The sequence below is a fragment of the Xiphophorus couchianus genome, chromosome 7 (assembly GCF_001444195.1).
Source record: "Xiphophorus couchianus chromosome 7, X_couchianus-1.0, whole genome shotgun sequence".
Classification (NCBI taxonomy): Eukaryota; Metazoa; Chordata; class Actinopteri; order Cyprinodontiformes; family Poeciliidae; genus Xiphophorus; species Xiphophorus couchianus.
The window spans coordinates 13063589-13076876 of record NC_040234.1 but is presented as its reverse complement, the minus strand read 5'-3'; the positions used below and the strand labels follow the sequence as shown (position 1 = coordinate 13076876).

Sequence of the window (13288 nt, the reverse complement as noted above, 5' to 3'; positions counted from 1 at the left end):
GGTGAGTACTAACTGAGTTCAGGATCATAAAGCATAAGGGTTTAAACTCAGCGGTGGAAATATTATTTTCAGAGTAATCGCCATGTCCAGCATCAGCTCTGTCGGAGGGCTCAGAGCATCCATTATGAATGAGGGAAGATGAATATACATGAGGCTGCTTCCTACAATTTAATTTGAAACTGAGTAAAAAGAAATGATACTGCCAGGTGTAGGAGACTTGGCTGCAAGGTGCATTTATGCATAAAGTCATGCTCTAAGAAACTTCTTGCCCATAGTATATTTTAAAGAGGGACCAGTGAAGTTAAAAGGTTTGAGGGCAGACCATTTAAAGCTATGCTGGAATGTCTCTGTTTAAGAGCTCAGTTGAGTGCAGGGATGCCAGCTTTTAGGCAGAATCACTGGGGGCACAAGTGGGTCAGTAGTGTAGAGCAATGGAAGAGACTCAGACTTTTATTTTGTCTGAGAACAAAACTTCCCCATGGCAGCAAGCAATCCATCAAAGCTTTGTGTTTTATTTTTTCCCCTTTAATGTGGCAAGTAATAATGTGATGCTAGATCTAGGCCAATGCACTTTAGAGCTTCTGAGCAAGTTTGGTTACTTAGTAAATTTTGATGTATGTCTCAATCTTTTGCCATTTTGGCCTCTTTCTCTTTTTAATAAAAAAAACTTTAAATAAAAAACGTATAACTTTAAAAAACTTTAATAATTTAAAATTCTAATAATAATTTTTGAGAAATTGTAATACAGGTTTAAAATACCTGCATAGGCGCCAGCTGCCCTATGACACAGGAAGTGTAAACAAGTCGACTAATGGATAGAACAGAATATGCTTGCAGCATAAGTTATATTAGTACAAGTCTGTTTTTACTGGGGTTCTGTGGAGAAGATGTGAACAGACATTGTCCTAGAAAGATAGATTTATTTTGCAACATTTGTTTGGATTAAAAAAAGAACATTGCAAATTTTGCCTAATTCATATTGAAAAGTCCATGTCACACTTCTGTGATGTAAAATAGTAAGTTTATCACAGACCAACACACAATCACATAGCAGATTTATGAGGACTCGAGTAACCAAAGAAATAACATCAGGAACAATATAGTTATACCTGGAATCCATAACAGTTGTTTTGGAAATTAATTGTCTCCATGCTAGGTCGATAATTAGTATTTTGAAGACATCTCAACATTTTCTTTCTGTTGCCCTCAGCAGATAAATAGGAGCATGATGCGAGCTCTGTAATGTTTTTCTGTCAAACTCACTCCAGCTTGTCTTATTACACACATCATTTTTCAAGTTTTGTTTTTCCTCTGCCTCCATTATGCCATGTTTTTGCTTCTGGAAATCACTTCTGCAAAGCCAGAAGTAATGGTTGAGGGCAATGATGACAAATGTCTGTGAGAGATGGAACAGCACAAAATGTCACTGTTTGTGCACATTTGCTCAAAAGAACAACAGAACAGACATCTTACTGATGGCTTTTTGAGGAGCTCTGTGTAAAGCTTGTGAGCATAAGCTGAGTGGTAATGTGGGCTAGTGTTTGGAGCCAACAAGTGCACAAGTCTGTCGGCTGACTGTGACTCACTGGAACAATGTTTGTGCGTCTGCCAGTGGTCATCGGTTTCATCCTCAGTCATCAGGGAACACAATCATTGAGTAGGAGGATGCTGTCTCTTTACTGGGAACTGCTTGACTCAAAGCTGTTACGGTGGCTTGTGCTATTCTTTTTCTCTTTTTTTTTGTCATGGGTACTGATTGTCTCCTGCTGAGGCTTGCATGTGTCTTTTGTGCTCAAGTGTTGTCTTTTTTGCCTGCATTTTGAAGCCGGGAGCTAGGGGAACGAGAAGTAAAAGACAGACAAATGCCAAACAAGAGCTGAACTCTCTTCCAGCATGAAGCAATTTAAAAAAGAATGAATCCATATGGAAGAAAGTTAGATGGATTGTGGATAACAGAAGAAAAAGAAAAGAGAGAAATGAACCCCTAAGTTGTTGTTACAGCTCTCCTCAGTCTCTTCTGGATGTTTCAATTATTAATTTTCTTCATTTGTCTTTCTAATTTCTCCTGACTCTGATGTCTTTCTCTTCTCTTTTGTAATGCCACTGTGATTTCTTATTTCTCCTGACTCTGATGTCTTTCTCTTCTCTTTTGTAATGCCACTGTGATTTCTTATTTCTCCTGACCAGCAAAGATAAATGGGCTCAATCACCATCCCGATCTTCAAGCAATTACCAGTGCAGACGTTACCGCTTTGTCATCTCCTCATGTCTTTTGTTGATCTAAACTGTAAAAAACAGGAGTTTAGATTTTTGTGGTATTGATACATAAGTCTTCATTTAACTTATTTCATTTATTACATTTCTTAGTTATTTGTTATTAATATTAGATTCCTTATTGCCTTGTTTAATTTGGGTTACGATTCTAAGACAAGGTTAAGACATTAGTATTTATTTAACCAATTTCAAATATTTAAATTGATTTAGATATTGTTACTCATAGCACACCTTCATCCAAGCAATAACTCAGTCTACGTATACAAGCACCAGCAAAAAAAATAGATTTGTGAAATTGCTTGCATTTCAGCTCCTTTCCAGTTATTTAAATAATGCAGTCAAGTTTGGTTTATTATTCAAATTGGTGAAAAGTTTTCCATCTAACAAATTTAGCTGCTATCATCTGTCAACATCAATTCATGCTCCTGAATGTACACTTAGCAACAGTAAACTGTGAACTTCTTTGAAAAAGACAGGACCAAGTGTATAGAAAAGAAACATAATATTACTTGTAGCAATATTTTAGCTGATGATCCCTTCCAGGAAGGTGCAACAGCTTCACAGAACACCAGGCCAAATGTAACTCCTTTAAAGAGAAAAAACTGAAAGATAACATTAGTTTAATCGAAAACTAATGAAAATGGTCAGTTTGTCCTCCAGCAACCTAAAAATATTTCAGCATATAAACACAGATAGCTCAACATTACCTGAGTCAAAGTTTTAATTTTGGTTGTTAAATTGAGAGTTTTTGTCTGCCTCACAGACAAAAACTGGAAGCTAGTTCCACATGATTTTAAAATAGGAGTTAAATGAGATGTACTTGTCAAAGATAGCACAAAACGCAGCTGATCTTATTCACACGAGTCCAAGGTTTCGTTCTTCAGCTGTAACCCAAACAAAATCCATATTACCATTCACACTTGAGTCAGTCAATGCTTGGATCAGGTGCCGTCAGTGCAAGTATCTAGTATGCAGGGTGAGCAAAGGCTTTCAATAGTGTTGCATCAGATTACGTAATGTTATTACTAGGTCATATCTGGGATACTTGAATCCCAGTTGTGATAATTCTGTAGCTGAGGTGCATGTGTACAAATATTGTACATGGTACGGTGTCAAATGCACAGTCTGGTAATGCTAGAGCATTATTTATCTGACATTTATTATTATGATTCCAATGCTGACAGGATTTTCATCAACATTTTTTAAATATTACCATACCATACCAACTTTATTTATAAAGCACTTTAAAACAACCACCGCTGATACAAAGTGCTGTACATCAAAACACAACATAACAATAAAAAAGCATAAAATAAAAACTTACAGTTTAAAAACAAAAACATACAATTTAAAACTAGATCCCGCTAGAGTTGAAAGCCAAATAAAATAGATGGGTTTTAAGACGAGCTTTAACGACCTTTAAATATTGAGCAACACCTCTTCATTCTCGTATATCTTTTTGTTTGTCTGTGTGCTTTTTGAAGCTGATATTTCATCCAGACATGTAGCTACAGCACACAAATTGAAGTTATAGCAGTTTACCTAAAGATGAAATGCTTTATTTATTATTTATTTATTTGTTGAAATTGGGGTCATGTGCAGTAGTGACTTGTGGTAGACTGCAATCAAGTTTTTTTTTCTCTGTTAGAATAAAAAGGATTTCTGAAAAGTGATTCTCAGAATGACCAGAAGAACCAATAATTTGTCACCTAAAGCTAGCAATTCATCAAATATTTGTTTTTCATGACATGCCAAAATGTGTTACTTTTAATTTGTCATGAAAGTTATTCAATATTACAACCAAGTTCATAAACAACCTTTGATTTTGTACCGTCATAATTTCTGCTGGCATCTTGACAGGTTTAACCTCAATTTCTATACAGATAAAGCACTCTCCCCACTTAGATGACTTTATATTTCTATACATTTATATTAATCAGGGCTTTGTTTATCAACCCAAAACACATTTACCAAGTAAAAGACAAGTATTTTTTGATTAAGCTTTTGTTTAAGACATTTAGTGACAATAGAAAAAAATCTAAGATTGTGACAAAGTGCTGAAACAGAACAAGAAAATGTGGATAAATAAGTTGTCCTTTGAATTTATATTTTTTGAAAAGTGTCATCAGCAATTGTTACCTATTTATTTTAAAAAGCAGCCATGCATGATGGAGTCCTACTGTGTATTCTTTTAATTTTCTTCACTCTGTGCATGCCCTCTCTCTACTTCACTGCTCAGGTGCTTGACCTAGTTGTAACTGCAAAGAGGTGGGAGTTGCTGGAACGCAACTTCAACCCATTATCTTGCTGTTGTTACATTCACAGAGCACCTGCCTAGCAGCAGGATGTCTCACACTAAGACCTTGTTTTACCTTTTGTCTCTGTGTTCAAGCATGTCACCGTCTCTTATTGTGGTATCTAAATGGCATATTTTTGCTGAGGCTAAACCTATAAAGATTTCACAAGCAACTGCTGGATTTGGATGGAGAAAGGAAAGGTTGACATTTCACTGTCAGAGCTTGTGCTGCGAGGTCTGGATGCCATGAGGGAAGCCTTAATGCGGCAGACGTTCTGTTACCCTTGCTTAAAAATACTGCAAGGGCATTAGAGGTGTAAATGAGTGTGCCGTTTGCATGACTCTGGCTGTGTGACTGATTAAGTCATCACCGTAGTAAAAACTAACCATATATAAACATTGCGTAATAAAATCTGGCAGCTGGTTTTTGCAAGTAGATGTTGCATTTGTAGAGCACATGCAATGGATCGTACCTCTGACCTGATTTCCTGTGACAGGAATTACTTGAGCATCCAGACCTTTTACACACATGCAGCAACTCCTCAGTTTGTATTGCATTCCCTTTAAATCTTGTTCTGCTGCTCTCCTGCTCTCCTCCTTTCCCTGTCATCATAGTGAGCCTCACCAGTTCTCCTTGGAAGTTTATTCCATCCTCTCATGCTCATGTTTGACAGCACTGGTGAAACAGTGGCTTTAGAATATCTCACAGAAGACTGATTTTTTTATATTACCTCTAGATAGGTGAGCACCAAATGTGTATCATAATCCGTCTTCAGCGATGTGACTGCATGCAAGGTTAAATAGTTTTACACTCATCCATCTCTTTCTCAATCAATCAGTAAGTTAGTCTTTATTTATAGAGGTATTTCCATTAGCATCAAGCGCAACACAATGTAATTTCCTTAAAAATAAGATGCAACAAAACTACAGCAAAAAGCCAACAAATGAAGAGAAAAACAAAGTTAGATACGGGACAAAATAAATGCACCTAAATCTGTATTTAGGTGACCTTGTTTTGAAGGACAGAGAAAATGCAATTCATTCCAACCAAGTTTGTGTTTTGTTTTGTTCCTCATAGTTCGATCGTTATGTTCACATCTTCCCAAACAACATTATCTTAAAAGTAGTTAATTACCTATTTCCAAAGCACGATAAGGATTCAATTATCAGTTTTTCAGCACAAAAGTAATAAAAAAAACAAAACAAAGACTTACAAAAGTCACAACAACAGAAAGCTTATATATATATATATATACATATACAGGTAAAAGCCAGTAAATTAGAATATTTTGAAAAACTTGATTTATTTCAGTAATTGCATTCAAAAGGTGTAACTTGTACATCATATTTATTCATTGCACACAGACTGATGCATTCAAATGTTTATTTCATTTAATTTTGATGATTTGAAGTGGCAACAAATGAAAATCCAAAATTCCGTGTGTCACAAAATTAGAATATTGTGTAAGGGTTAAATTTTGAAGACACCTGGTGCCACAAACTAATCAGCTGATTAACTCAAAACACCTGCAAAGGGCTTTAAATGGTCTCTCAGTCCAGTTCTGAAGCCTACACAAACATGGGGAAGACTTCAGATTTGACAGCTGTCCAAAAGGCGACCATCGACACATTGCACAAGGAGGGAAAGACACAAAAGGTTATTGCTGAAGAGGCTGGCTGTTCTTAGAGCTCTGTGTCCAAACACATTAATAGAGAGGCAAAGGGAAGGAAAAACTGTGGTCAGAAAAAGTGTACAAGCGATAGGGATCACCGCACCCTAGTCAAGATTGTGGAAAAAAACCCATTCAAAAATGTGGGGGAGATTCACAAGGAGTGGACAGCTGCTGGAATCAGTGCTTCAAGATCCACCACCAAGAGACGCTTGAAAGACATGGGTTTCAACTGCCGCATACCTCGTGTCAAGCCACTGTTTACCAAGAAACAGCGCGAAGAGCGTCTCACCTGGGTCATGTTTTCTGACGAAAGCAAATTTTGCATTTCCTTTGGAAATCGAGGTCCCAGAGTCTGGAGGAAGACAGGAGAGGCACAGGATCCACGTTGCCTGAAGTCTAGTGTAAAGTTTCCACCATCAGTGATGGTTTGGGGTGCCATGTCATCTGCTGGTGTCGGTCCACTCTGTTTCCTGAGATCCAGGGTCAACGCAGCCGTCTACCAGCAAGTTTTAGAGCACTTCGTGCTTCCTGCTGCTGACCTGCTCTATGGAGATGGAGATTTCAGGTTCCAACAGGACTTGGCGCCTGCACACAGCGCAAAATCTACCCGTGCCTGGTTTACGGACCATGGTATTTCTGTTCTAAATTGGCCAGCCAACTCCCCTGACCTTAGCCCCATAGAAAATCTGTGGCGTATTGTGAAAAGGAAGATGCAGAATGCCAGACCCAAAAACGCAGAAGAGTTGAAGGCCACTATCAGAGCAACCTGGGCTCTCATAACACCTGAGCAGTGCCAGAAACTCATCTACTCCATGCCACGCCGCATTAATGCAGTAATTGAGGCAAAAGGAGCTCCAACCAAGTATTGAGTATTGTACATGCTCATATTTTTCATTTTCATACTTTTCAGTTGGCCAACATTTCTAAATAATCCCTTTTTTGTATTAGCCTTAAGTAATATTCTAATTTTGTGACACACGGAATTTTGGATTTTCATTTGTTGCCACTTCAAATCATCAAAATTAAATGAAATAAACATTTGAATGCATCAGTCTGTGGGCAATGAATAAATATGATGTATAAGTTACACCTTTTGAATGCAATTACTGAAATAAATCAAGTTTTTCAAAATATTCTAATTTACTGGCTTTTACCTGTATATTTTTTTTAATTTATAAGTAATGGTTCTTAATTATTATTATTTACTTTTTTTTTTTATTTTCGGCCCTCATCACTTTCACTTGGTCAATTGATGACATCACCGTAGCCCCGCCCCCTTCCAACAGGAAGTCCCCTGTTTTTTCTGCAGGATGTTTTACTTTTACTCTTTGATTCATTTAGCTTTAAACCTGTTCCAACTGACTTACAATGACATGCTGATGAATTCTGTCAATGTTGGCTGCTGGCTTAACCGTGTGAGCAAATTTCAATCCCTCGCCGTTTGCATACGATCGTCTCTAAATCATACATGCATCATCCGATTTGCACCAAACTTGTTATGATTGACTCTTGTGAATCTCTCACAGAGCCCAACAGCATTACATTGTAATTTCACTCCACTGCGCCCCCTAGGTTAATCCATCAGCTATATCTCCTCACTACATCAGCCGATCTGCACCAGATTTTGGGTGCGTCAACAGGGAGCGTTGCCGAACGCGTCAATGCGTATCGCCTAGCGGACAGGTGCGGGAACTGCGTGAGGGTGGCGAGCGGGCAGCGGTGCCGGAACCCCCGCAGTCGCCAATAGGCCAGAGCGGCGCTGAGCTGCTGCTTTAATTTTTTTTTCTCTTCTTTCTGCTGCCTTCCGTTTTATTGACTTGTATGTTTGTTCTATTGTATATAATTGTTTTGTTTTTATTGAGATGAATAAATTTACTAACTAACTAACAAAGCAACAAGAATAAGTACAATATGGCATAATCAAAATAACTAAGGATTTTGAAGGGTACATTTGATCTAAATTAAATTATATCTAATTTGAGTTTGATTGGTCTTATTCAAAAATGACTAGTAGCTTTACAGCTACATTCAATATGAAAGACGCATTTTCTGGCTGCAATAAATTTACCAAGTAATATCTCCTTTCAAGATGAGAAGATAATCTCAAGCTTTTAAAAATCACCATTCTGCTAAATTCAATCTAAGTTTATTACATATATTTGCACCTTTCTGATTTAGCAGCAAAGTAAATGCAGAATTATTGCTAATGATGTTGTCATCAAAATGTTTTACAATAATATATCAGTCTTAGATTTCTTATGCCATGCATTTGTACATCTTGACAATCACATTTGTCTATGTGTTGATGTGTAGCTGTCAATCCGTAACATTATGGCACACTGTCTTATACGCTGCTATGCACAGTTAATTTGGCAGCAGTTTCCAAATCATTGTTGAGCATTTAACCTGTCATTACGCCAGAAGCCGCACTGCAGCAGCTTCTGCTCTCTCTGGCTGTAGCTATCTTTCTGTCAGGTTTAACGCTCCACCTCTCTAGGAATCCTTCTTTCACTTGATTATCTGTCTCCTGCTCCCTCTACTGTGTCTCTCCTTCCATTTTCCCTTCTGTTATGCCTGCTTTTTCTTTTTTTTTTACTATCTCTCCTGTTACATGAATAAATCTGCCTCTGCTTTTTTTTTTTTTTTTTAGCTTAAAATGTAGTGTGCAGTACTATGCCGATGCATATGTGAATGTGTATCGAGGGGAAAACGAGACTAGGAGAGTGGGAGTGTAAGGAGGCAAGAAGCATTGCGTCATGGGGGTGTGTTGAGCCAGAGGAGGGATGAACCGGCTGTCTGTCAGTGACGCCAGTGGAACACGTGCGTTGGCTATGGCAGGGAAGACGTCGTGCAGCCTGTTATCTGGCTGTGGGCGAGAGGAGGCAGAGGCAGCCGCAGCTCCCTGTTGCTGACGGGTTGATAGAGGGGTTGTACTGTAGGGGTGTGTGGGAATGAGTGTATGGCTGCGTGTATGCGTGCCGGTCTTAGACTGTGTGCATGTAGAGGCTGCATGAGGTGCAACCGGAGCTGCTGCTGCAATTGGTGAATAATGCAAACAGGGGAACCGAGTTTGGATAGCATGGAAGAAACTAGATTAATAATGCATAGTGCCGGTTACGAGCTCTGCATTAGTTAGTTTTTTCTGAGACCTGTGGCTGCCTAAAATCTGCCTGACTCACTGACTTCCGACTTTCCTTTCTGCCTGCTTGACCAACGCAGAAATGTCTCACTACCATTTCATCAAATGTTGTAAGTAGCCTTTCAGAGAACCTTTCCTGTGCACCTGATGCCAATACTGTTGGATTTTCTATTTTGTATAGACTCTCTGTCTTTTTACTGCTGTCCTTGTGTTAATAATTCATATGCTTAAATTTATGATAATTATGCAGCAAATTGTGGTCATCCACTTGTCAGGGAACCACCGTCTGAACTTCCAATGAGCATTTTTGTGTCTTTGGATAGTGTGTGTGTGTGCTGTAAGTGGGTGTGTGAGCATGCTGCAGAGGAGCCGCTGCAGATGTGAAAAGTTGACCAGTGAATGCGGCAGGTAGCGGCAGAAGGAAAGAAAGATGAAACGGAACCGCAGAGGTGCAGAACCCACCAGTGTCTGGTATGTTCATGAACCACAGACAGACCAATACAGAGAGAGGATCGTTTTAATCAGAGAAAAGGACAGATGGAGGGAGACTGGGGGTCGCACTGGAGCGAGAGACAGAAAGGCAATGATTTAAAAAAAAAAAAAGAGATGAAAATGGGATGAGTGACGTTGTGGAATGTGTCAAAATGTTGCAGAGGACTGAGAAGCAGGCTCGGAGAGAAACGTGAGGAGGACAGTGTGGAGTTTTAGTTGTAATGGCAGGAAAAAATAAAGAGAGAAGATAATAAATGAGTTTTATAACCAAGGTGATGCAGCTTAAGCGACCCCAACCCTCCTCCATTACTTCAAAGGCACTACCCCTACTTGACTCTCACCTTAATCCATCCCTGTTACTCTCGTGTATAAATGGTTTGTTTTTCAAATGTGCATGTCTGCAGTTGTCCACATTACAGTGTCCCATGCCGCTGTCTGTATTATTAGCTGGAGCCTGCTTGTTCTACATGTACTGTAATCAATAACTGATAGCCTGGAGATGGGATGGCAGGGGAAGACAGCTCTTGCTTTCTCTTTGTCTGGGTGAACCTTCCTCCTATGTTGCTCCAATTCTTCCAATTCTACTTTACATCAGTCTTTCTGTCTGCCTGACATTTATATTATATTCATAACTCCACAGCCTCTCATCACACAACAGGAACTGTCAGTGTGTGATCACTTTGTGCAGTCCATATTCAAAATTGAGATTTTTGAAGAAAAAATTGGACAAATTTAAACTACAGTGCAAAAACATGTTATGAGAATCTGTATATTTTGTTTTTAAATAAACAGAACTTCCAATAATTACAAATGTATTCACACCACTTGATTTGTTTCACAATCTGTCACCATAAAGCAGCACATAATTTTGAAGTGGAAGAAGAATTATACATTAATTATACATATTTAGTCTGAAAAGTATTGTCTGCATCATTTATTCTGAATCCCCTGATTAAATCATTTGTTGTGGCCCTTTTTGTTTTTGTACCCATCTCCCTACCAGCTTTGCACATCTGGGGATTTATGTTTTTTACCTTTCTTTTTTGTAAAATAATCAACCAAGGTTTGGACTTTGACTGAGCCAAGTGAACACATGAATGAGCTTTGAATCAAACCATCCTAATATTGCGGTTCTGGCTTTATGTGTGAAGGTGAACCTCTGTCCCAGTCTCCTAGTTTTTGTCTAAACTCAAACCAGCTTCCCTGTCTGATGAAGAAAAGCATCCTCACAGCAAAATTGTGCCACTATCAGACTCATGATTGAAACTCTACCAGATGTACAAAGCCCTGAGCAGAAATTAAAGTGGAGGATCACCTCAAGTTAACTCTTTCATCCACTACAGCACTATTGATATACTTTTATTGTCCATGATGATTCTTTACCACAACTTGTTTATTGTTGGCCGTGTTTCAAGCAGACTTCAAACAATGTTTTTATATGAACAATAAGATTTGTGGAGTTCTTTTTGTTATTTTAGTTCTGATTTTGGTGAGGTTTTTTGCTAATTGTCAAGGCCCACTGATTTTTGAGATTAAATGTAATTAAATGCAAAGGAATTTCCTACTCCTTTGTCTCTTGAACCAATTTCTTCTTTTAACAAACAACTTACTACCCAGCAGTGTGATGTGCAAACAATATTAAAAAATTCTTATGCAATTTTAAGATTTTGTTCTAGAGTATATTGTGAAATTTCACGCCACTTGTTGTTCTGAATTAGTCCAAACAGGACATTAACCCCAACAGGTCACAATTCAACATGTTTAGGTGAACAGTACACAAAACAAAAAGGAAGTATTAATTCTCACTGCATACAGCAGTTCATGACTAATTTGGCAGGACAGATAATGTTGCCTCTTGTAGCTCAGAAGAAACTGTTTAAACCATGCATTTAGTATTAACATCTTTAGTAAAAATGTAATTTAGCTTATGCTGTCATCATCTAAACCATTTGCATAACCTTAAAATTTGCCTCAATGTGCCGTGCATGAGTCATATTCGCACCAATGTGTCTTCTTACATGTGGTTTGTTATATGCAGGGAATCTAAAGGATTATGTAGCTGTATCCTTGAAAGGCCTGTTTAATAAATGGTCCCTGTGTGGGTCTAACAGTGAAGGATGCAGTCCAGCATAGGGAGCTAAATCAAGAAAAATACTATCATAAAGCATAAGATGGAAACTAGGACATTATTTCACATGTCATATGGCTGACAATACTGATTTAGTCCTGCACCAACTCTTACTGTGATAGGAACCAAATATAACATGTTTTGTTTTTACAAAAATTAAAAGAAGTGATGAATTTGTATCGGTTCTAGAATATTTACAATACATCTTACCTTTGCACCACTGTAAATAGACCAATTAAAAGAATTGGTCTATTTACAACTCCTTTGTTGGTGTTGGTTTCAGTCTAATTAAAGGTTATTTTCAGCATACATTTTATTGTATGAGTGTGAGATTTCCTTGAAAATATAGTACGAAATATATTTATGATATTCACAATACCTTTCCCCCACTTTCAGTGACAAAATGCGTCCTTTGAGAGAGAACTGTTACTATGTCTGATCTGCCGATGTTAAAATTGTAGCATAACTACAAGCAGCATCGTTCAGGAAACAAGGATTTTCGTATAGGGCTTTTTGCATCATATCTTGCCTCCTCTATGCTCGGAGCAGATATCTTCCCACACCCCCTCTCTTGTAACTCAGGCTGGGAGAGTCTCCCGCAGAATGTCTTCCACTGTGGAGCAAATGTAAGAATATCAACTGCTGAAGAAGACATTTACATCTTTGTGCAAATATCTGTTTATGAAATATTTTTGATTCTGTTTAATACTACTTAGAACTTTAAGTAGACTTTCCACTTTTTTCTAACTCGTACTTTGAAGACCACTCTGACAGGGTTTGCTACATCAGTAATTAAATAGTTTATTCACAAATACATTTCAAAAGGTTTTTTAGTTAGGGTGAATAAATAATAATGCAATACTATCACTACACAAGTGTACATACCTTTAAACTAATACTTTAAGCATATTTTGATTCAATTTCAGAATTCTGACTTTCTAGTAGGGGTCTGTCAGCACATCAGATGTAGGCTTGGAAATACTTGATGACATTATCTTGCAAAAAAAATCTCCAAATCTCTTGCATGGTGAGGACATTTTCTAATACCAGCCTCCTCCACAGATTTTCTCTGAACATTAATTAGGCCATTCTAAAACATTAGTTGTTTTAGAACATAATAGATCCCCGAGAGATTTTTAAGACCAAGCTAATTGGCGATACCTTTATAAGTTAAAAAACTAAATTTCATATTTTAAAAAAGTGAATCTAGACCACAATGGTTCCTCCACCGTGATTCATAGTGAGCAGGCTGTTCTTAAGGTGAACAGTTGAAGTGAACCGCTGTT

At 37.9% G+C, this 13288-nt stretch overlaps 1 protein-coding gene across 4 annotated transcripts in view; it reads left to right on the top strand.

Moving 5' to 3' along the window:
- myo16 (myosin XVI) overlaps positions 1 to 13288 on the top strand; it is a 113162-nt gene that overhangs the window by 11195 nt on the left and 88679 nt on the right. For 2 of the 4 annotated variants that reach the window (XR_003596229.1, XM_028023222.1), the window contains exon 1: positions 9075 to 9492. The exons of the other annotated variants lie outside the window; for them this stretch is intronic. Coding sequence is in view for 1 of the 2 variants with exons in the window: in XM_028023222.1 (XP_027879023.1) it covers positions 9465 to 9492 (28 nt within the window). In the remaining variant the exon portion in view is untranslated. Of the gene's footprint in view, positions 1 to 9074; positions 9493 to 13288 lie in introns of those variants that run through there. 4 annotated transcript variants of the gene reach the window in all.